This window comes from Emiliania huxleyi (assembly GCF_000372725.1).
Source record: "Emiliania huxleyi CCMP1516 unplaced genomic scaffold EMIHUscaffold_28, whole genome shotgun sequence".
Lineage (NCBI taxonomy): Eukaryota > Haptophyta > Isochrysidales > Noelaerhabdaceae > Emiliania > Emiliania huxleyi.
This window is the reverse complement of record NW_005199926.1, coordinates 885,833-908,808: the sequence shown is the minus strand read 5'-3', so window position 1 is coordinate 908,808 and position 22,976 is coordinate 885,833. Positions and strand designations below refer to the sequence as shown.

General features: G+C 67.0%; 4 protein-coding genes across 4 annotated transcripts; all 4 read left to right on the top strand.

Moving 5' to 3' along the window:
- Nucleotides 1-1,525: 1,525 nt before the first annotated feature.
- EMIHUDRAFT_354646 (hypothetical protein) lies at nucleotides 1,526-1,713 on the top strand (the record flags this gene model as incomplete). Its single annotated transcript, XM_005776457.1, has 1 exon — nucleotides 1,526-1,713. A coding segment is annotated over one exon (179 nt), but the record flags the coding sequence as incomplete, so codon positions are not given.
- An 11,079-nt stretch (nucleotides 1,714-12,792) lies between these two features.
- EMIHUDRAFT_435558 (hypothetical protein) lies at nucleotides 12,793-13,898 on the top strand (the record flags this gene model as incomplete). Its single annotated transcript, XM_005776456.1, has 6 exons — nucleotides 12,793-12,866; nucleotides 12,939-13,023; nucleotides 13,093-13,142; nucleotides 13,187-13,325; nucleotides 13,411-13,537; nucleotides 13,612-13,898. Coding segments are annotated over 6 exons (643 nt in total), but the record flags the coding sequence as incomplete, so codon positions are not given.
- A 1,749-nt stretch (nucleotides 13,899-15,647) lies between these two features.
- EMIHUDRAFT_450681 (hypothetical protein) lies at nucleotides 15,648-18,343 on the top strand. Its single transcript, XM_005776455.1, has 7 exons — nucleotides 15,648-15,835; nucleotides 16,209-16,251; nucleotides 16,323-16,622; nucleotides 16,694-16,993; nucleotides 17,437-17,738; nucleotides 17,804-18,103; nucleotides 18,178-18,343. Exons 1-7 carry the CDS (start codon nucleotides 15,700-15,702, stop codon nucleotides 18,324-18,326), a joined length of 1,530 nt encoding a protein of 509 aa, XP_005776512.1. The 5' UTR covers nucleotides 15,648-15,699; the 3' UTR covers nucleotides 18,327-18,343.
- An 856-nt stretch (nucleotides 18,344-19,199) lies between these two features.
- EMIHUDRAFT_354643 (hypothetical protein) lies at nucleotides 19,200-21,424 on the top strand. The gene is made up of 4 exons (XM_005776479.1): nucleotides 19,200-19,428; nucleotides 19,515-20,505; nucleotides 20,589-20,904; nucleotides 20,969-21,424. Exons 1-3 carry the CDS (start codon nucleotides 19,224-19,226, stop codon nucleotides 20,902-20,904), a joined length of 1,512 nt encoding a protein of 503 aa, XP_005776536.1. The 5' UTR covers nucleotides 19,200-19,223; the 3' UTR covers nucleotides 20,969-21,424.
- The last annotated feature ends 1,552 nt before the right edge of the window (nucleotides 21,425-22,976 follow it).

Here is a 22,976-nt window from a genome sequence, read left to right as displayed (position 1 = left end):
GGCTTTGGCCAGGTGCAGCCACCACCTGCTTGCCTCCATGTTCACGCTTCGCGCCCCTTCCCCCCCTCTGACGCCGCCGTATGACCGTAGGTGAGGGGCACGACTACCCGCCTGGAAGGCGCTCTCATCAGCAAGTCACCCAGGCACCAACTCCTGGGCGTTTACGCTTGACTACGAAACCATGCAGTGGATGCAGCTCGATCAAAACGGCGACGCCAACAGCTGGTCCCTGGGCGAGTTTCCTCGCCCAGGATGAGGTGCGAGTCATGATGCTCGACCCAGCGTGCACCAAGTCGCTCACATTCCGTGAGTTCGTCAACGGGCCGAACACACTCTCCAAGTCGACTGCGATCTCGAACTCCCGACAACTGGACTGGTGCACCAGCCGCGTAGGACGATGGCTCCCTCGACGACATCCCTTCATCGACGGACGCCTTCACCGCCGCCGGCCCTGGGCCATCCAGCGCGGCCTCCGACGGCCTGCACGTGATCGAGCGGGTACAGAAACGGTGGCTGCCGCAGCTCACACCCTAATCGATCTGCCTTAGGCACGGAGCCAACGGAGCCATCGCGCATGCCCGCATCGCGTGCGGCTCCGAGGTCTCCCGCCGAGACCGGCTCGGCGCGGCGCGTGGCCGCACGCCGCCGTTGAAAAGGCGAGATAGGACCGAGGGGAGAGCGCCGGCCACATCGAGCGAGCGCTGACGTGTAAGGTGTCTGTGCTGCTCCGGTGTGTGTGGGATTCTGCCTCCCCCCCCATCTGTGCGGCGAGTTGTTTGCGGCGCGATGCCCGATCGTGCGCGATAGCCTCCCATTGTGCGTGGTGTGTCGGGGTCGTCCGGAGCGTGTGGCGGCGCCGTTGCATGCAGCGACTGCTCCACGTCCACGACTGCTTTGACTGACGTGACTGACTGATGAGTGCCACGAACTGCTTTGACTGACGTGACTGACTGATGAGTGCCACGAACTGCTTTGACTGACGTGACTGACTGATGAGTGCCACGAACTGCTTTGACTGACGTGACTGACTGATGAGTGCCACGAACTGCTTTGACTGACGTGACTGACTGATGAGACATGAGTGCTGATGGATGATCTCCGACAACCCAAAACCAAAATGCAAATGAGTGGCCCACTTTGGCGTGCAGATCCTGCGTCTCTCACTGCCCGAACAACAGAGACGGGTACCGCCGCAGGTCCCACACTAGTTCACACTATGTGCGTGCAGCGTCTTCCCCTTTTGTGCAGCAACACCTTAAACTTTTAGGTAGGCCCTCCAAGTATTGCTAAAAATCTCTCTCTCCAAATTCAAGATCTCCCCCACCCAAATTCGGGTCGGAGCGTAGCGGAGTGGGCCCCGAGTTTGAATGAAAAAGGGCGACGGAGGCTTGCGGCCTAGCTCCAACAACGCCTCCCCGGCGCAGAGGGGCCCCCGGAGGGATGCACAACCGCTCCACGCCACGCCGCTCGCGGCGGTCCTATTCCCAGCTCCGCAAGGCGCATTTTTCCTTGCGGGTTTAGACCGAATGCGTCTCTTTCGCGTCTGCCTCCTCGCAGCGAGCGTGTGCCGTCCGGCCTGCGTCGCTTCGGCCGTCTACCTCCTCCTCTTTCTCTGGAGTGGCGCCCTGTTTCTCGCACTGTCGCCACGCCTCGTCGAGGCCGCCGCGCTGCTGCTCTCGGTGTGCGCCACGACCTTCGCGCTGACTGGCGCGCTGAGCCCGACAGCACGCGCTCTGCAGCCGGCGGCCGGGCTGGCCTCATTCCTTCCCGACCTGCTGCTCGCCCTCGCGTCCGTGCTCTGCCTCGCTCTCGCGGGATACCGCCGGCTCGCCCGCCAGCTTCCGAGCCCGTTCGGCGGTGGCGACACGCCGCTCGCGAGCCGGCACCGCCCACCCGACACCGGTGGCACCGCCTTCACCCTGGCCTGGCCCGCCTACTTCGCCGCCCTCACCTCCATGGCGGCCGGAGCGTCGATGAGGCCTGGCGTGCTCGGCGCACCGCTGTACTCCACCACCGTCATCGCTTTGCTCTGGGGAGGGCTGTGCGGCGGTTCCCGCGGTGCCGCCAGCGGCAGCTTCTTCTGTCGGCAGAGAACAGAGTGTTCGCGGAGCGCCGCCTGTGGGCTCGCCGTGCTGCAGGCGCGGAGGGAGGGTGGAGGACGTGCGATGAATGACTTGCGATTGACTATGACTCATTCGCCGGCGGCGGCCCCGCGGTGTCGCAGGCGTACGTCGGCGCCCTCGTGCTCGCCCTGTACCTGGCGCAGCTCTGGTACGTCCGGCGAGCGCACAGCCCGATCGGCCCTCCAGCCTCCACCCGGTCCGAAGTCTTCTCCCCGAGCTGTCTCGGAACCGTCTCGGAACCTTCCTAGGCGGTCCGCCGCCGCCGCCCTGGCTCGGCCTCGAGCGGACTCCGCTACCGTCCGCCTGCTGTGAAGAGGGTCTCATTCACGGGTGCGCAGCTGTGAACAGGCCTCGAGCGACTTCCACTCTTGGGCGGTGCCGAGGCGGGCCCCGCCGCCACCGCGGCCGCCACGCAGGCCGCGCTGCCCCCCTCACCGCACTGCGCCGCACCGCACCACACCACGTCTCTGCGACCCGCGACAAACCGCATGCAGGGTTAGGGTTAGGGTTAGGGTTAGGCCCCTCGCACGGACCCGACACGTCCACGACACGTCCACGACACGTCCACGACGCGTCCACGACACGTCCACGACACGTCCGAGACACGTCCGCGACACGCCCACGACACGTCTGCAGGCGGCTCTGCTCCTCGCCGCCTTCTGCGCGAGCGGCGGCAGTCTGCGGCGGCGGAGCCGCCGCGCGCCTCTCGCACAGGTTCGGCGCCTCTCGGCGCAGCTCGGCGCAGCTCGGCGCATCTCGGCTCCGCTCCGCTCAGCTCCGCTCAGCTCTAAGCGCAGCTAAGCGCAGCCAAGCGCAGCCAAGCGCAGCCAAGCGCAGCCAAGCGCAGCCAAGCGCAGCCAAGCGCGCGTCGCCCGCACCGCGCAGGAGCTGCCGCCGCGTCCCTCCTCGCGCTACTCTCGGCGCTCGGGCGGCTCCTCCAACGCCGTGGGCGGTGGTGCCGGGGGCGGCCCCTCCCCTCTATGGCCCTTTTCGCCCCGCGCCTCGGCGCCGCGCCGCGCCCCTTTCTCCCTCCGCGAGTACTCCGCGCCCCTCCTCGACAACGCCGCTGGACACGCGGAGAGCGGACAAGCCTCCGGCGGCGGCCCATCTCGCCCATCTCGGGCTCACGGCCACCTCTGCTATAGGAGACCGGATATGCCCCCGGCAGCCAAGCTGCAGGCCGCGCCGCCGGCGCGGGCGGCGGCGCGGGCGTATTGTCCGGCTTGTCGACGCCGCCGTCGCCGCCAGCGTCGCCACCCGCGCCGCGCTCGCCGCCGCCGCCGCCGCCGCCGCAGCGGGCAGACACACCGCCGCCGCCGCTGCACCCATTGTCCCAGCGGCCGCCAGTTGACGCTGCGGGCGCCGGCGCCGGTGCCGGTGCCGCCGTTTCCTCCGCCGCCGCCGCATGCACTCTGCTGGTGTGGCGCGCGAGCAATCTCGGGCAATCTCGGGTGTAATCTCGTGCGCTCTCGCATCCAGGCACTCTGCTGGTTTGGTGCGCGAGCGCGCCGAGCGCGCTGTCCGTGTTTGCTCTCGCGACGGGCAGCTGGGCCCTCCTCGGCTCACCAGCCTCCCTCGGGGCCCTGTCCCTCCCGAGGGCCGGTCCAACCGCCCTCACCGTCCTCCCGGCGGCCGGAAGGGGACGGGGCTGCGCTGCTCCCATTGCACTGAGAGTCATCGGGTCAATCATCGACAGATAGGCGGCCGGCTGGATGAAGGGGTGGCTCATCGCGGCCGCCGCTCTCGCCCTCTGCCAGTACGGCGGCGCGGTGGACAGCAGCTGGGAGCCGCCGCCGCTGCTCCGCTCTCTCGCCGGCGTCGGGAGGCCGACGGTGGCTGGGCCGTTCGGCGCCCCTCTGCTCCTCCTCCTCCACCTCTTCCTCACGGCTTGCCTCGCGTGTTGCTGCTGCTGGCGCTGCAAGTCCCCCGGCGCTTCGCTCGCGGCGGGCGGGGCGGTGTCGTCGGCTCGCGACAGCCGCACGGGCAGACGCCGCCGCTCGACAGGCTCCTCTCGGCTGCATCTCGGCTGCATCTCGGCTGCACCTCGGCCACACCTCGGCCACACCTCGGCCGCACTTCGGCCGCACTTCGGCTGCACCTCGGCTGCACCTCGGCCACACCTCGGCCGCACCTCGGCCACACCTCGGCCGCACCTCGGCCGCTTCTCGTGTGCAGGCTGGTCGTCTACGACGGTAGCGATCTCGTGGGCCGACCGCGTGGCGTGCGAGGTCGGGCGGCGGATGCCGCCGGGCTTTGCGCGGGCGGCTCGTGTCGAGCTCGCCGCCGGGTTGCGCGTGACGCGGGACGCCGTGCTGTGGCACTCGGCGAAGCTGCCGCTGCTGCTGCTGCTGCCGCTCGCGCTGAGCGACTTTGACGCGGCGCACGCGCTCTACCTCCTCGTCTTTCTCGGCGCAGCTTCGCTCGACTCGCGGCGGCTGCGGCGTGTTTGGCCGGCGGTCGCTCTGCTCGTCAGCTCCGGCACCGTGCTGCAGGCGGCGCTTTCTTCGGTACTCTCGGCCAGTCTCTCGGCCAATCTCGGCCAATCTGGCGCCGTGCCGCAGGCGGCCTTCCTTGCCGCCGGGGCGAGTCGCGACACGGCCTTGAAGGAGGCGTGGCGCGAGGCGGGGCTCGGAGGACACCGTTGACGAGCTTATCCAGGACACGTCCAGGACACGTCCAAGGCATGTCAGGCGGGGCTCGGCGGGGACCCGGACCAGCCTGCCGCGGGCTGGAGACGGCTCGGGTGGGGCGTGCTCCTCCTGCCTTGCCTGGCGGCGCTGCGCGCCCTCCTCGCGTCGCGCGCCTTCCGTTCGCTCCTCGCGCGCCGGCGCTGGGCCATGCTCCGCTCCCAGGCGTGACGCCGACTACCGCAGCGTGGCCACTCGTCACACTTGTCACACCTGTCACTCTTCCTCTCTTGACGCTCGGCACCGCCTCCTCTCGAGGTGAGTCCGACGCAGCTCACTCCCTCCCCCCCCCCCTCGCCTTGACGCTCGGCCCCCTGTCCGCTCTCTCAGGTGACGCCGACGGCGCGAACCAAGTGGCATCTGCACCCTCTGCACTGGCTGCCGCGACTGCTGCTGCTGCTGCTCTGCTGCCTCCCTCCGGCCTACCTCGACGGGCTGGTCTGCCTGCTGTGAACGGCGTCTCTTCACACGCACGCCTGTGGGCAGGCCTCGCTCGACGGGCTGGTTTGCCTGCTCGCCCTCATCGCGCTGGAGTTGTGCGCGGCACACCAACGGACGAGTCCGAGCACGCAGCGCGCCATCTGGCGTGTCGTCGCGGCCACCGTCACGGTGGTCCTGCTTGCGCCTCGTGTTCCCTCAGTATGACTTACTTATTTCGTTCTTGATTGCCTGTCAAGGTGGTCCCGCTTGCGCCTCGTGTTGGCTCAGTATTACTGACTGAGTCGTCAGTTCTTGAGTACCTCTTCAGGTGGTCACGCTTGCGCGCTTCGCGTGGCGCGTGGAGGCGCTGCACTGGCTGCTGCTCCACCCCGGCGTGCCCCTCGGCCCAGCCTGCGACGCCAGCTCATCAGTACTACTTAGTCACTCAGAGAGAGCTTGAGTCACAGGCGGCCCTCTCGGCCCAGCCTGCGACGCGAGACACGACGAGGCAACGGCGTGCGCAAAGGTGCTGCGCGCGCTCGGGCTCGACGACGCGCGCGACCACTCGCTCCTCCTGCCGCCGCTCATCTACGTGCTCGCCCTCAGCGAGTCGCGCCGGTTGCGCAAGGTGGCGCAGAAGGCTGGCCGAGTCACAGTCCTTGCAGGCAGACCCATCGTCGAGGACGGGCGGCCGCTGCTCAGTGCCTCTCCGTGGGCTGCGCACGCCGGCATCACCACCGCCCTGTCGGTGGGGTGCGCCCTGCTGCCGCTGCTGCAGCCCGCCTTCACGGTGGTGGACGGAACACCGCTCGCCAACGGCCCGCACTAGATCAGCTGCTCGCCATGTCACGGCTTAGGCGGTGGACGGGAGCCTGCTCGCGGCGCTCGTCGGCGCCACTCTCTGCGGCTCCCTCTCCCGCCTCTGGGCGCCGGTCGGCGTCCTCTGCGCGGTGCAGCTTCCCCTCCTCTTCCTGTTCCGCCTCCCCGTCCGCATCGCGCCCTCGCACGGCGCCTTGGCGGACGACGGTCTGTGGCTCGGGCTCGGCGCACGGCCAGAGGGCGAATGGATCGCCGTCTTCGGGCAGATGCTTGCCACCCTCGGGCCTCGCCTCGTCCTCCTCGGGCTCGCAGTCCGACAGCGCAACTGCGCCGCCGCCGCCGCCGCCGCCGCCGCCGCCGCCGCCGCCGCCGCCGCCGCCGCCGGGCGCGCGCCTTATCCCGAGCGGGCCAGCGTCGCCGACGTCGCCGTCGCGGCGCTCGAGATGGCCCGTTCGCCGCTCCTCCGCCTTCGCCACTCCCTCGCGCTCGCGGCGCTGCCCGCGCCGTATGCAGGCATCTCGGGCAATCTCGGGCAATCTCGGTCGATCCCGGGTAATATCCGACCATCTCGGACAATCTCGCGCCGCACGCAGGCATCTTCCTCTCGCGCGCCGGCGGCTCGCAGCTCGCGCAAGACGCGCTGGCGCGGTCTACCGAGGCTGCCTTCGCCGCCGCTGCGCCGCCGCTGGCGCTCGTCTCCCTGGCGGCGGCTGCGCTCTGCCGGCTAGACGCGTGGGCGCTCGCGTACGTCCTCGCCGCCGGCTGGCTCCGGTTCGGGGCGGCAAGGCTGCGCTCGTGGCGAGTGACGGCGTGGCTGGTCGCCACCGCAATCTCGCTGCAGTACGCGTCCGCGCTCTCCCTGCCGCCCTCAGTGTGGCCGCCCCCTCGCCGCCGGCCTTGGGCCGACTTCGGGAGCGGCTGGCTGCACTGGGCCACCGACGATGGGGCGGAGTGCGAGCGGCTGGCGGGAGAGGCGCGGATCGGGCATGCGGGCGGTGGCCACCCGGTCGCCGAGCCGGCGCCTGCTACGCCGCGCTGATCGCTAACAGTCAACGACCCATTGTCAGTGATCAATAGGTCGCCGAGTCGGCGCTCGTCTGCTACGCTGCACTCGGGGGAGAGAGGGCGCCTCGCTCCATCCTCCCCGACGCGCTCGCCTTGCTGTGCGTCTCGATGTCGGCCGTCGCGTTTCGCCGCGCCGCCGTCGCGCCCGCTCCCGTCGCCGCCCCGCCCGCAGCCGAGGGAAGCTCCTCCGCCGGGGGCAGGGCCTCGCTGAGCGGCGGCGGCTTGTCCTCGTGGCTGATGCGCCGCTCGCACACACTCGTCCTCGTCGCCGCCTTTTGCGTCTGCTGCCTGTCCGACGAGCTGCACGGCTCTGGGCTACTCGCGACGGGCCTCGGCTTGGGAGCTCTCCTGGTCCTGTCTGCTGAGCGGCATCTCGTCCTCTCACGCGGTGGCTTGTGGCGCCCCTTGCACGTCTCCGCGTACGGCCTGCTGCTGCTCGTCCTGCTCTTCCAGGCCTGAGACATCAGCAGCTTCTTATTCACCGCTCCTCAAACCCATCCGACTGAGGAAGGAGAAAGCCTGCTGCGGCTCGCCCTGCTCTTCCGGGTACCGCTCGTGCCGCGCCTAGTACCACACCTCCAGAGGATCGAACCCAGTGTGGGTTCAGTCCCGTGGGTGGTGCGGTAGGTACCGCTCGTACCGCGCCTAGTACCACACCTCCAGAGGATCGAACCCAGTGTGGGTTCAGTCCCGTGGGTGGTGCGGTAGGTACCGCTCGTGCCGCGCGCGTGCGCGACGGCCGTCCCCGACGACGAGAGTCAAGAGGCGCCTCTCTGTGCGCTTTGGATGGCGAGCTTGGGCCTCGTCAAGCTGCAAGCCGCCAGCGCGCTCTCGTCGGGCGCCGCCTTCAAGTACCTCCTCGTCTGGGCCCTCGTCGACTCGCAGGCGCGCGTCCGGACTTCCGCCGCGCCCGGACTCAGAAGTGGCTCATTGACGCACAGTGGCTGACGAGCAGGCGCGCGTCTTCCGCCACCGGGAGTACGCGTCGCGCGTCATCGGCTGGCAGGCGCACCGCACGCGCCTCGCCGCCTCGCGCGCCACCGAGCGGCAAGTAATGGAGGCGCGGCGCGAGGCGCTGTCGGTGCGGCTGCTGCACTCGTGGCGACAGGTGCAGGCCGCCAAGCTGCGGCGCATCTTCGGGCGGATCCAGAGGCTGCAGCCGGCGCGAGAGCGGGCCTCCTCCGCCGTTGGCAGCGCCGCTTTCCCGCCCATCCCGGAGGTGGAGGTCGAGAGCGGCGTGGTGGACGGGGAGGCGGCGCAGGCGGCGCAGGCTGCAGCGGGCGGCGCGGGTGGCGACGCTGCAAGGCGGTCCGAGCCGGGCCTGGCCTCGGCGGTGGAGGAGCTGCACGCGCTGGGGTTCGGGCGCGAGGCGTGCCGCGCCGCGCTGCGCACCGCGTGCGGGGGCGGCGCCGCCTCGATGCACGCGGGCGTCTCGGAGAACGAGATGCTGGTTGCCCTCACGCGACTTCTCGACGCGTCGCACCGCACCGCCACACCGCCCCCCGCCGCGCCGGCGGAGGCGGAGGAGGGGGCGGCAGAGGCGGCGGGCGAGCGGCGCACGCAGCCCTCCTGCGGCGGCGCGTTGCTGGCCCCCGCCCGATCCCCTACCGTGACTGACGCGCAACACCTCCGAATTGAGTACCAAGGCGCCGTGCTGGCCGCCGCGCGCTCCGCCCACGCGCTGGTCCGTCGCTCCTTGGTCGCCGCCTCGGACCCGCTGCTGCTGCGCCGCATCTCGTGTGACGGCGCCGAGCCGCCTTGCGCGCCTCACGACGTCTCCGCCGAAGATGCGCCCGCCGGCCGCGCCGCCCAAGCTCGCGACACGGGCGCCGCCACGCCCTCCGCCATCGACGGAGGAGGCGGCGCCGCCGGAGACGGAGGCGAGGCTTCTGCGCCGCCGCCCGACGTCGCCGAGGGCGCCTCGCTCTTTGGGCTTGCGTGGGCGGCGCTGCTCTCGCACACGCCCGCGCTGCTCAGATGCGGAAGATAGACCGTGACAACCAGAAAGAGCTTCGCAGCGACTCCTCCTCATGCGCGGCTCTGACTTGACCTCTCGATGCCAAGTCTGAGCAGGCTCGAGCTGCTCTGCGTGGCGCTCATCGTGGACCACGCCGTGAACGCCTCCCTCACCTCGCTGCCGCTGCCCCTCGCCACGCTGCTCTACCTCGGCCTCGAGTCTCCGTGCCCGCCCCGCGCCTTCTTCTCGCTGCTGCTCGCCTACCTCCTCGCCCTCATCTCTATCAAGCTCGCCTACCAGCTGCCGCTCGTCTGCGGCACGCCGCCGCTCTCGCTGCGCACCGCGCACGGCTCCGCCAACGGCACGGAGTACTGGTGCTCCTCCACCTCGAGCGCCGTCCCCGAGTCGCTCTTCATGCCGACCCTCTCTCGCCGCGTCGACTACGCGCTCGGCCTCGACAAGTCCAAGTGACGAATCGAGGAGTGGCTCATGGGGAATTCAGTCTCAATAGGCGCTCGGCCTCCACAAGTTCAGCGGCCGCGCGTCGCTGCCGCAGCACCAGGGCCTGCTGCGCGGGCTGCTGCCCGATCTAGTGGCGCTCGTGCTGACGCTCGTGCACCGCGAGATGCTGCTTGTCACTGGGGTGGCTCGCCCCGCCCTCCCGCACCCGCCGCCCGCCGCCCGCCCCCCTCCCTCGGAGGGCGCCTCGGGCGGCTCGGCGAGCGGGACGGAGCAGAGCGGGCGTGAGCAGAGCGGGGATGAGCAGAGCGGGGGTGAGCAAAGCGGCGGGGAGGGCTCCGACCTCGAGGAGTCGGAGTCGGAAGAGGCGTCGGAGCGCGACGTCTACCTCGGCCGAGGCGACTTCTTCATCGGCGGCGGCGCGCGCGCCTCGCTGCAGCTGCCGACACACAGCGACGTCGTGCGGGCGGGCGGCGCCGCGGCGCGGGGAGTGGCGGTCTGCTGGCGCGCCTGCTCCTCCTTTGTGTCTCGTGTCGTCCCTCCCGGCGTCGAATAGCCGAGAGACGGCCGAGATCCAGCCGAGATGTGGCCGAGGGGCAGTCCCGCCCGCCGTCTCGCTCAAGAGGCAGCCGACTATCCCCCGAGAGCAGCGCTCCCTTCACAGCTGCGGCTGCGAGTGTAGGCGTCGCGCTCACCGGCGGCGCCGACTACCACATGTCTTCGGTGGTGGTGCTGCTGATCCTCCAGCTGTACGTGGTCTTCGGCTTCCCCTCGCTGCGCGCCGACCTGGCCGCCAACGCGTGCCCCACCTCGGACATCACCGCGCAGCTGGCGGCCTCGCAGTTCGACCTCGGCATGGTGCTGGTGCTGCTGCTGGCGACGCTGGCCGGCGTCGCGGGCTGGCCACTCCCTCACACTCACCCCTCCCTCACTCGCCACTCCTAGGCGAGGCCGGCCATCACCGCCAATCAATCCATCGATGACTCAGTCACTCATGGTGAGCCGATCCATTCACAGGCGATGCTGGTCACAGTCGCCGAAAGGGCCGCCTCACCGGGCTGCGACCTGCCGCCACTCTCGCCCCCGGGTCATCCACTCGAGCAGCCCGCCACGAATAGGTCATCTATGGGCTGTGGGTGCCGCCGTCCGTCGCCGCGCTGCCCAGTGACGTCGCGCCGCAGCGGCCGGGCGGCGGCGTCGCCTCCGTCGCGACCGTCGAGACGCCGCGGAGCGCCGTGGTGCGCGAGCTGTCGGGAAGAGGCATCAAAAGAAAAACTCGCGAGGCGACACCACCGACCGATGGGCTGGAGAACAGGTCCGCGAGCTCTCGGGCAGCACCGCGGCCGCTCAGGGCGGCGGCTCTGCGGCGCCGTCTGCGGCGCAGGACGGCGGTGCGGAGGCCTCGCCCGCCGTCGCTGGCTGTTTGGCTGTCGGGGCCTCGTCGGAGGCTGCGCGTGTGAGGCCGCTCTACCTTCGCGCGGATGCGCATCTCGGCTCGGAGCGGACGGTCCTCGCGACTCCGGTGCTCGGCACGCCGCTCGACGAGCTGTGGGCGTGAGCAGCGTCTCTTCACACCTCCTGCTGTGAACAGGTGCTCGGCACGCCGCTCGACGAGCTGCGGTCACGGGTGGTGCCGGGGAGGCGGCCGCAGCTCGCCCCCGCCCTCAAGCTCTCCCCCCCACCGGCAACCCCACCCTGCCCCGACCTAGCCGGAACCCTGGCCCTAGGCGGCCGCAGCTCGCCCCCGCCCTCAAGCTCGCGCTGCATATCTCGCTCGTCATCGCCCTCCACGCCAGCTTCTGCATCGGCGTCCTGCCCCGAGGGGCTCTCGAGGCGCCGTGAGGGTGGGAGCGGCGCCTCTTCACGGCTGCAGCTGTGAACAGGGCTCGCGAGAGGCGGCGCGTCGGCGCTGCCCGTCTGGGCGTGCAACAAGGACTACTGCGACGGCACCGAGGCGCCGGCGGGGCAGCCGATCTGCACGCGGAGTCGGGCGGGGCTCGGCTTCTACCTGCTCTGCTGCCTCTACCTGCTGCTCTCCGCGCTGCAGCTCAAGCACGGCGTGCCGCTCCCCCCCCGACCGAGCGGAGGATGCTGCTGTGAACAGCGTCTCTTCACACGCCTGTGCCTGTGAACAGGCATGCCGCTCATCCCGACCGAGCACCCGCTGACCGGCTCGGCCGGCCTCTCGCGGTACTACCTCCACCTCGCTGCCATGTCCTTCCCCTTCCTCTGGGAGATGCGGACCTCGCTGGACTGGACGGTCGCCCGCACCTCGCTCTCGCTCTTCGAGTGGCTCAAGCTCGAGGACATCTACGCCGGGCTCGTCTCGGTGCGCGCGACGATGGCCTTCAAGCTCCGGAGCCCGCGCGGCGCGCAGCGCACCGTCGAGACCAAGCTCGGCACCGGGGCGCTCTTCGTCGCCGCCGTGCTGCTCCTCATCCTCGGGCCGATGTTTGTCTTCTCCTCCGCCAACCCGATCTCGGAGGCCAACCTCGTGCGATCGGCGCAGGCGCGCCACATAGACATAGCTAGCACTCTGAAGGCGGCGGGGCTCCTGTCACCAGACACGTGGAGTCGCCGAGGGTCGCCCCCACCACCCTTGTGCGCGTGGAGAAGTTCGCCACACCACACCTGACCTCAGGTGCGCCTGACGCTGCGCACGCCGACCGGCCTCTTCCCGCTCGGCGCGACCACTCGCTTCAACAACGACATCGAGCTGCCGCTCCCGCTGACGAGCCCGGTCCTGTCGGCCGACTGCTCGGGCGACAAGCTTCAGGAGGAGACGTCGGACAGGGGACGCGGCTGTGCGAGCCGTCGTACTCAGAGAGGGAGTCGTCCTTCTACAGGACAGGAAGTCGGAGAAGGACTGCGGGTATGCGTACCTGCTGCCGCTCGACGCCAACGTCGACTACCAGCGCGTCTCGTTCGCCGAGGCGAGCGACCAATCCCGGCCAATCTTGGAGAACCTCGGCCAATCCGGCGCATGTCGGCCAGCCTCGGCCTGTTTCCGGCTAACCTCGGGCCTTGCCGAAGGCGAGCGACCTTGTCTGGGGCATCAACCCCACCGCGCTCGCCGAGCTCAAAGCCGCCGTCGAGTCGAGCTCCGCAGGGGTTAGACCTGGAGGCGGCCGCCGAGTTGGCCTCACCCCCCCACGAGAGCTGTTTACTGTGGGTGAATAGGTGAGCCTGGAGGCAGCCGTCGAGTGGACGCGCCGCTTGCCCGTCGGCGGCACCACCAGCGTCTCTCTCTCGCGCTCCGTGGTGCTCAGCAGCAAGCAGCGCCGCGAAATGGCGGTGGCCCTCAACGCGTCCGAGCCTGGCGCCCGCGGCCGCGCAGTTGACGCCCGAGGGCTCAAGGCGGGCGGCCGCCTCACCGCCTTGCGTTGAGGCGGCGCCTGTCCCCTGTAGGTCGACGTCGAGATCCAAGTTGGCGGCCTCTTCCCAAAGTTCGTGCGGCTGCCGGCGGTGGCGGAACAGCCAGCGCGCGCGATCGGCAAACTCGGCGCAGGCGGCTCTTCGCGCCCGACGGCTCTCTGGTGAGCGCGCCTCTCGATTCTGGTAGGCGACTCGGTGCAGATGGCGTGGCACGCCACGATGCAGCTGTGCGTCGCGGTGTCCGCGTGTCTCCTCTCTCGACCGACAGCGTCCTCGTTTAGGCACACGATGCAGCAGCTGTCCGTCGTCCTCCACTCGACCAACAGCAGCGAGTACAGGGACTCGCAGCAGTGGTGGGCGCTGCAGCAGGCCAAGGACGACGAGTCGCCCTTCGGAGCGCGCAAGGGGCGCGGGCTGCAGGTCAGTGGAGAGCGTAGAAGCGCGGGGTGTGAGTAGCCCAGCGTGGACGGAGGCAGCGATGTCTCCGCTTCACGAATCTCTTCAGGTCATCGTCGTCGCAGACCGGCTCGCGGGCGGCACGGCCGGCTCGCACTTCTTCGCCGGCGGCGTGGTCGCCTTCTACTCCGTCGTCGTCTTTGGCATCGCGCGACTCCTCCGCTCGGTGCTCGGCGGCACGCGCTACCGGCTCGTGGAAGGCGAGATTGTCCGAGATGGCCCGAGGCGACCCGGGATTGCCTGAGATCAGGCACGCGCTACCAGCTCGTGTACGACGAGATGCCGCACACGCGCGACGTCTTTGACCTGTGCGAGGCGGTGGCCATCGCGAGGCGGGAGGGCTCGCTGCTGCGCGAGGCGCAGCTCTACGAGACGATCCTCGTCCTCTACCGCTCGCCCGAGACGCTGCTACAGCTGACAGGCCGGGAGCTCAAGAGAGACTGAGACTCTCCCAAAGTACGTGATGTGCTATTGTGTTTGTGAGCCTCGCCGCCTTGGCCATTCCGCATTCGGCCAAGAAGTCAATTCTTTTCACACATCTTTTTGCACTGCAGCTGTGGCTTTGGTACCATCTCAGTTCACCCCCCCCTTTCCGACCATCGCCATCGCCTCTCCTCGCCCAACCTTCAGACCCAACTCGACGGTCTCTCGACCGGTGCGGCTTCACGGGTGTGTTCCCTCAGAGGGGCGGCGGCGTAGCCTTCCTGGCGCGGCGCGAGGGGCCTCCGTCTGAGCTTGCGGGGACTCCGCGGCTGCGCTTGCCACGCGTGGGCATCCCGAGGCCGCCCCCAAAGAGCATGTCCAGCAGATTGGGCGGGCCGCTCGAACCGCCGCCAAAGGGGTTCGGCGGCGGTTTTTGCATCCCCATCATCTCGAACGGATTGGAAGCGCTCGGCTTCTTCTCGGGCCGTGGCCGCAGCGATGGTTTCTGAGGCGTCTCGAAGCTCGAGGAGCCGCCTTGCCCCCCTCTCGCGACGCTCAGCAGCTCAAGGGACGAGACGCCCAGCTCGGGCGCGGTGGCATCTGCGAGGCTCGAAAGCGCACGGTCTCCCAGCCCACCGATCGTCGGCGCGCGCTCGATCGTCATGAGCAGCGCGTGCGCCTGTTCCAGCGAGAGCGGCTCGAGCTTTCGATTGAGCTCGATGCGCGGCGTCATTAGCCCCTCGAGGCTCTCGGTGCACGACACTGCGAAGAAGGTCTCGCGGCCAAGCGACTTGCCCGCGCGCGCCTCCGAGATCTGGAGGTAGCGCCGCTCGCTGCCGTCCGGCGGGACTTGCACTTTACCCTATTTCTTGTAGAGTACGACTACCTTTCTTACCAAGAAGGTGAGGAGCCTGAGGAGGCTACCACCAGGAAATTTTCTCGTACATTGCTGCTCATCCATCAGCACTGTCTCCCATAGGGTGGGGCCGCTGGGGCTTGATTTCTCCAGCAGAAGCGACGACTGACGAGCAAACAATCACCGCGATCCGCGAGGCATATGAGCAAGAGCTCACGCAGTGGACAGAGCCATGTTTGCTCGAAGCGCTGCGCCGACAGCAGAATTCTTCGGCAAAAGGCCAATTCGGGCTCATGGGCGCGGACTTTCTCCTGGACCGGGATGGTAAGCTATGGATCATTGAAATCAACTTGTTCATGCCGGTGAAAAACAACTTTGAAGATTCCAAAGCGGCGAATTCGGAGCGATTCCTGATGTACCAAACAAGTGGGCCGCTGCGTTGAATCTGGCGAGACCTCGATAGAGTAGTGCTGAAGGCGCTCTTTTTGATTGAAAATAAAACCAAAAAAAAACGACTGCCCACAGCGTAATCTCTCGTCCCCCCCGAATCCGCCTCAAATCGTCAAGGCAAGCGCCACTTTCCTCGTCCGCTCGCGTTTCCCGCGCCGCATTGCGCCCGAACTTGGCCGCCGCAAGCTGCACACCTAGACCCCCGCGACGCCTATTGCTCACGGAACCCGCCGCCCCCTCACCTCACCCCGCCACGCGATGCGCGCTCTCGCTCGCGGCGCGAGGGCTGCCCCCCCTCCGGCCTCGCATGCTCACGCAAGTACGCCGCTCCGCCCGCTCCGCCCGGCCGGCTCTGACGCCCCGCCCATTCTGCTTGTGTAGGTTTGCCGGCGCAAGCACGCGCATAGATGCTGAAACGCACCGACCGACAGACACCCACAGCGCGCGCATGACACCGACAGACACAGGAGACCCTCGACTCCCCACCCCCCCCGGGGTCTGAACAACGGCGGCGGTTGGCGCGCACCTCCCTCCTGGCGGTCGACTTCTTCGCCGAGGCGATCGTCTGCGACGACTTCTTCGCCGAGGCGATCGAGGAGGTCTGAAGAGATGCCCGAGGGACGTCGCCGGCGCAACCCTCATGGCGGTCAACATCCCGGGCATCGTGATGGGCACCATCGTGCTCTCCTCCGGCACCTCCGTCCCCGACTCGCTCTCCTCCATCGTCGTCGCGCGCAAGGGCGAGGGCGACATGGCCGTCGCAAGTGCCATCGCTAACGTGCTCGGCGTCCAACGTGCCGGGCGCCCCCCCCCCCCCCCGTGCCTGGGGCACAAGAGCACAACACACAACGCCCCCGCCCAGACCCTCGCCATCACCAAGTTCCCGGTGCTGTGCGACTTCTCCTTCTGCATCCTCTCCGTCATCCTCCTCTTCTTCCTCTTCTTCGTCGCTTCGACCAGAAGATCGTCCGGCACGAGTTCCAGGTTGCCGCGTCCAGTCCACGCGCGTCGGCTGCATCCTCAACATCCCGGGCATCGTGATGTGCACCATCGTGCTCTCCTCCGGCACCTCCGTCCCCGACTCGCTCTCCTCCATCGTCGTCGCGCGCAAGGGCGAGGGCGACATGGCCATCGCCATCGCAAACGTGCTCGGCGTCCAACGTGCGGACCCGCCCTGCCTGGGGCACAAGAGCACAACACACAACGCCCCTTCCCCCCCCCCCTCCCCCCAGACCCTCGCCATCACCAAGTACCCGGTGCTGTGCGACTTCTCCTTCTGCATCCTCTCCGTCATCCTCCTCTTCTTCCTCTTCTTCGTCGCTCTCGACCAGAAGATCGTCCGGCACGAGTTCCAGGTTGCCGCGTCCAGTCCACGCGCGTCGGCTGCATCCTCAACATCCCGGGCATCGTGATGTGCACCATCGTGCTCTCCTCCGGCACCTCCGTCCCCGACTCGCTCTCCTCCATCGTCGTCGCGCGCAAGGGCGAGGGCGACATGGCCATCGCCATCGCAAACGTGCTCGGCGTCCAACGTGCGGACCCCCCCTGCCTGGGGCACAAGAGCACAACACACAACGCCCCTTCCCCCCCCCCCTCCCCCCAGACCCTCGCCATCACCAAGTACCCGGTGCTGTGCGACTTCTCCTTCTGCATCCTCTCCGTCATCCTCCTCTTCTTCCTCTTCTTCGTCGCTCTCGACCAGAAGATCGTCCGGCACGAGTTCCAGGTTGCCGCGTCCAGTCCACGCGCGTCGGCTGCATCCTCAACATCCCGGGCATCGTGATGTGCACCATCGTGCTCTCCTCCGGCACCTCCGTCCCCGACTCGCTCTCCTCCATCGTCGTCGCGCGCAAGGGCGAGGGCGACATGGCCATCGCCATCGCAAACGTGCTCGGCGTCCAACGTGCGGAACCCCCCCTGCCTGGGGCACAAGAGCACAACACACAACGCCCCCCCCCCCCCCCCCGCCCAGAACATCGCCATCACCAAGTTCCCGGGGGTGGGGGACTTCTCCTTCTGCATCCTCTCCGTCATCTTCCTCTTCTTCCTCCTCCTCTTCGTTCTCGAACAAAAAAAAATCCCGCGCGAGTTCCAGGTGGCCCGTGCCCAGTCCACGCGCGTCGGCTGCATCCTCAACATCCCGGGCATCGTGATGGGCACCATCGTGCTCTCCTCCGGCACCTCCGTCCCCGACTCGCCCTCCTCCATCGTCGTCGCGCGCAAGGGCGAGGGCGACATGGCCATCGCCATCGCAAACGTGCTCGGCGTCCACAACGTGCGGACCCGCCCTGCCTGGGGCACAAGAGCACAACACACAACGCCCCTTCCCCCCCCACCTCCCCCCAGACCCTCGCCATCACCAAGTTCCCGGTGCTGTGCGACTTCTCCTTCTGCATCCTCTCCGTCATCTTCCTCTTCTTCCTCCTCCTCTTCGCTCTCGACCAGAAGATCGTCCGGCACGAGTTCCAGGTTGCCGCGTCCAGTCCACGCGCGTCGGCTGCATCCTCAACATCCCGGGCATCGTGATGTGCACCATCGTGCTCTCCTCCGGCACCTCCGTCCCCGACTCGCTCTCTCCTCCATCGTCGTCGCGCGCAAGGGCGAGGGCGACATGGCCATCGCCATCGCAAACGTGCTCGGCGTCCAACGTGCGGACCCCCCCTGCCTGGGGCACAAGAGCACAACACACAACGCCCCCCCCCCCTCCCCCCAGACCCTCGCCATCACCAAGTTCCCGGTGCTGTGCGACTTCTCCTTCTGCATCCTCTCCGTCATCCTCCTCTTCTTCCTCCTCCTCTTCGCTCTCGACCAGAAGATCGTCCGGCACGAGTTCCAGGTTGCCGCGTCCAGTCCACGCGCGTCGGCTGCATCCTCAACATCCCGGGCATCGTGATGGGCACCATCGTGTTTTCCTCCGGCACCTCCGTCCCCGACTCGCTTTCCTCCATGGTCGTCGCGCGCAAGGGCGAGGGCGACATGGCCATCGCCATCGCAAACGTGCTCGGCGTCCAACGTGGGGAACCCCCCCTGCCTGGGGCCCAAGAGCACAACACACAAGGCCCCTCCCCCCCCCCCCCCCCCGCCCAGACCCTCGCCATCACCAAGTTCCCGGTGCTGTGCGACTTCTCCTTCTGCATCCTCTCCGTCATCTTCCTCTTCTTCCTCCTCCTCTTCGCTCTCGACCAGAAGATCGTACGGTGTTGTTCCAGACTAAGTCCCTCCTCCTCGTCGTATAAGTGCATCGGCAAGCTCCAAAAGGCCTTCTGGTGGCCGCTCATCTCCGCCTTCAAGCTGTCGATGCCGGAGTCGATGCGCGACAAGTGCAAGTACTGGTTCACGTGGAACTTCGGCATGTCGGTCGCCTGGATCTGCATCCTCATCACGTGCGCTGCCGCCGCACCGCCGGCCGACTCTGCACACACCACACACACCACCTCGCACCCCTTCCCCCCTCCCCACCACCACCTCCTCCCGCACCGCCCTCCCCGCCAACCCCCTCGCCACACCCTTCTCCACTTCCCTCCATCCACCCGCCTCGCCACCGCAAGCCTCATCCATCCCCCCAGTTGGCCTGCGTGCTCATCTTCACCAGTCCACGCGCGTCGGCTGCATCCTCAACATCCCGGGCATCGTGATGGGCACCATCGTGCTCTCCTCCGGCACCTCCGTCCCCGACTCGCTCTCCTCCATCGTCGTCGCGCGCAAGGGCGAGGGCGACATGGCCATCGCAAAGTGCCATCGCAAACGTGCTCGGCTTTCAAAGGGGGCACAAGAGCACAACACTCCGCCACTGGCCGCCGCCGCCGCCGCCGCCGCCGCCGCCGCCGCCGCCGCCCCCGCCCTCGCCCTCGCCCTCGCCCTCGCCCTCTTTATTCTCCGGCGTCGTCGCCTGCATCACTCGCCCGCCTGTCGCCCGCGACATGGGCCTGAGTCCGCTCCCTCATTGCGCCGCCCTCCGCAGGCTCAATGTCGGAGCTTTGTGCCCCCCGTCACTCCCCCTCTCATTTCAGACCCCCACACATGCGCGCATAGCTGTTCGCACTTCCGACCAATGCAGGCGCCTTGCCTCACCCCTCTCACGGGCGGCCCCCATTCTGTCTGCTCTGCAGGACGCGAACCTCTCCACAAACGAAATGATCATGAAGTTCGCCCTACTGCTGGGCTACACCGCGGCCGCCCTCGGGATGTCCATGCCGACCAAGGATGCGCTGCCGGCGCGCGCAACGACGTTTGCCTCGCTCGACCTTCCCGAGCACGACGCCTTCAAGCCAACGATTAACGAATGCGGCAGCTCGTCGAGGATCCCGGTCATTTGGGAGACCGACGCGCACGTCGACGGTGCGGCTCCCACTTTCCCCCGCCCCCGCCGCCCGATGCAGCATCCCGCGCATAAGTTGACTAAGAGATGCCTTGTTGTTGCCCAGACGTCACGGTGGCCATACTGCTAGCAAAGAGCGAGAAGTACAAACTCGACACGATGATCATCAGCGGGACTGGGGACGCCACCAACAGTCTGATTGGCGGCAACAACTTCCTTCGCCTCCTCTCGCTGCTCGGAATGCACGACGTCAAGGTGGGCCTTTCGAAACCCGAACCAACCAAGGAGTACACTCCCTTGAGCCGCGCCGCAGACATGCTGGCAGGAGTGATTGAGGACCTGCCTTACTATCCGATGCACGTGAATGAACTGAACGGGTCAGCAAACTACGGCGTCGACGCGTACGACTTGAGCAAGCGAGTCCCGGAGTGCACCCCGGCCACTTGCAAAGGCCCAATCGACGCAACGTGGATAACGCGGCCAACGTCAACAAAGTACTACAAGGAGGCGCTCGACCGTGGCGTGACGACTGTCTTTGTGACTGGAACCCTGTCGGCCTTGAACGACGTGCTGCACAGCGATGCGAACAACATCATAAACCTAACCAAGGGACCAACGGTCCACGGACAGAGCTACTTGAACAATATCACGAATATGACCATGATGATGGGAAACTACTGGAAGCAAATCTATTCTCCTATCCAACACCCGGAGGTGTATCAGGCGGCGAGCAAGGATTGCGAGGCCAGCTGCACCTTCGATTGGGAAACCGGAGGTTGGATGGCTGACTGCGACGGTCCGCCGATCTGCGATTACACGCCCCCCGAAGGTAACGCGCACGCGTTCACAAACTTCAGCGCAACCAAGAATGTGCTTGGCGCGCTGCGCCACCCTGACATTGTCATCAAGACCGCTCCGTGGTCAACCACAAACTGGGTTGGCAACTGCCCCGACAAAGACTACCTCGAAGAGATGAATATGCAGATGAACAAAGAGGTTGGGACGAAAGAGAGCCAGCTCGTGCTCGACATGATGAATAACTTGGTGAACGACGCCACACAGTACAATTGGGGTGGCTTTCTTACCGGCGGATACTGGTGCGCCCACGCCTCCTAGCAAGTGACACCTCCCACCTATCCGTCCCATTAACCCCCTTCCCCGCCGCGGCCGCCGTTCTTAGCTTCTACGACCAGCTCGGATATTACACTCTCGTCGAACCCGACGCTTTCACGTGGAAGACCGAGGACGTTTACGTCCAGCCCGACGCAACATTCCTTCCCGCGAACATGGAAGAAGGCCCCGACAAGAAGTACACTGCCACGATCCAATTCGCGACTATCACTAACACTTCCGCGTATCACTTCCGCGACGAGTTCATGCCCGGCGAACTCACCAAGCGCTGCATCCATCACCAGCCTCCTTCCTTCAAAGAGCTCCAGCAATTCTACGATTTCGAGAAGTACGGCCGTACCTGCCACGGCGACGACGACAACTAGGTGTGCAGCCAGCCGCTTCACCCTCACGAGACTCAATGCCCGTGACTTTGACCCTGCACCATAGGCGACCGCCGACTGAGGGTGCCGAAAAATGCCTTCAGTGGCCACACCCTCCGCCTCATCCTGGTGCCAAACCCTAGACCGGTGAAAGTCCGGCGCAAGCGCAGGTAAACGAGTGCGCGGCCCAGGCTACTAGATCCATGACGTGGAACGCCACGGTCCTGTGCTCATTACCAGGATGGCATGTGCGCGCTCGGCGATTGACGTGGATGGGGGGTTCGGCGCGGGATCGGGAGCTTCGCTCCCGGGTTCGCGTCCAACCAATGAGTCTGGTTAGGGGGGGCGGGGGGTTCGGCGCGGGATCGGGAGCTTCGCTTCCGGGTTCGCGTCCAACCAATGGTGCTGCTTCTCGCTCGTGCGTCCTTGGAAGTTGTGCTCGCCTCCTGCCACACGTCGCCGCCTGTTTTTTGGGGTTTCTACGGTATTTTGTGTTTTGTTTAATTTGCCAATTGGAATTTGGCTTGTGTCTTTGTTTTTTTAAATAGGGGGGATATCGTGATTTTCAGAAAGTCGCCTCGGGCACAAACGAACACTGGCGCTGGGAGTACAGGGTGAGTGTTTGCGAGCTGAGGCGCGTGTGCTAAATCTAGGCCGCACGTCGTGGCACTATGACGGAGGTAGACGTGCGGCCGCAGCGCGCCCACCACAGTCTCGGTGGGGCGCGCGTGTTAGCGATAGAGTTGCGGGGAGAGCCATTCCCGACTTTTCGGAGGCGGGCCCCACGCCACGGATGCCAGCCGTGCCTTCGCGGGAGTCGCCTCCCGAGCCGCGTCCCGTCGGCACTGTCCAGTAGGTAGGTAGAAAGGTGAAGAACAGCCAGGCTCGGACTGGACACCAACGCGGTATGGGTGGACGCTGGACAGATGATGACGGCTCGCCTCGTCGTGCTGCCGCTTGGAGAGCTTGTTGCGCACCGTGTCTTCACTGGTAGATAGAATTTTACTATAGAAGCCCCTCTCACAGCAGACTGGCTCGGACTGGCACTACAAATTTTACAACAAAACTCCCTCGCACGACACTAGGCACGGGACTGGCGCGCACTGGCACTAACACAGAGGTACACCACGGGAGAAGCGACTCCCGCGAGGACGGCGAGGCACTTAGCTCCGTGCACTCGACCGCCCTCGCCGCACAGGCAAGCTCATTCACAACCTGCTCTGCGATGGCCGTGTGAAGATAGAACGGCCCCCCGAGTATGTATGAGTGAATGAGACGCACACAGCACACACACACACACACACACACACACACACACACACACACACACACACACACACACGAAAGAAAGAAAGAAAGAAAGAAAACAGACAACCCAAGGGAGGGATGGGAGGACGGCACGCCGCCACCACACAGGGATTTTAAGGAGAGGTGTGTGATGCGCTAGCCGTCGCCCACCCTAGGGAGTCTGCCTCTTCCTATCTCTCTTCGCAGTCTCTCGCCGCTTCTCGCTGCAACCTTCATGCCACCTCGCGGTCGTCCCACTCTCGTCGTTCTCTCCCTTGTCACTTCCTCCTCTGTCGCGTCGTTCTCTTCTGCCTCGTCCTGCGACGCCGCCGCCTGCCGGTCCCTTGTTCTCGCGGCTTCTTTCGCCTTTCGGCCGTCCTCCTCGCGGCGTAAGAAAGAAAAGAAAGAAAACGGACAACCCAAGGGAGGGATGGGAGGACGGCACGCCGCCACCACACAGGGATTTTAAGGAGAGGGGTGTGGTGCGCTAGCCGTCGCCCACCCTTGGGCGTCCGCCTCTTCCTATCTCTCTTCGCAGTCCTTCTCCGATTCTCGCTTCAACCTTCGTGCCACCTCGCGGTCGCCCCCTTCCCGCCGTGGTCTCCCTTGTCGCTTCTTCCTCTGTCGCGTCGCTCTCCTCTGCCTCGTCCTGCGACGGCGCCGCCGCCTGCCGCTCCCTTGCTCTCGCTGCTCGGCGCAGCTCTGCCCTCCTTGCTGCATATCCTGGCCCCTCGAGTCTATCGAGCTCTCCTCGAGCAAGGACGAGTCTTCTGACGCCCACTGCTATC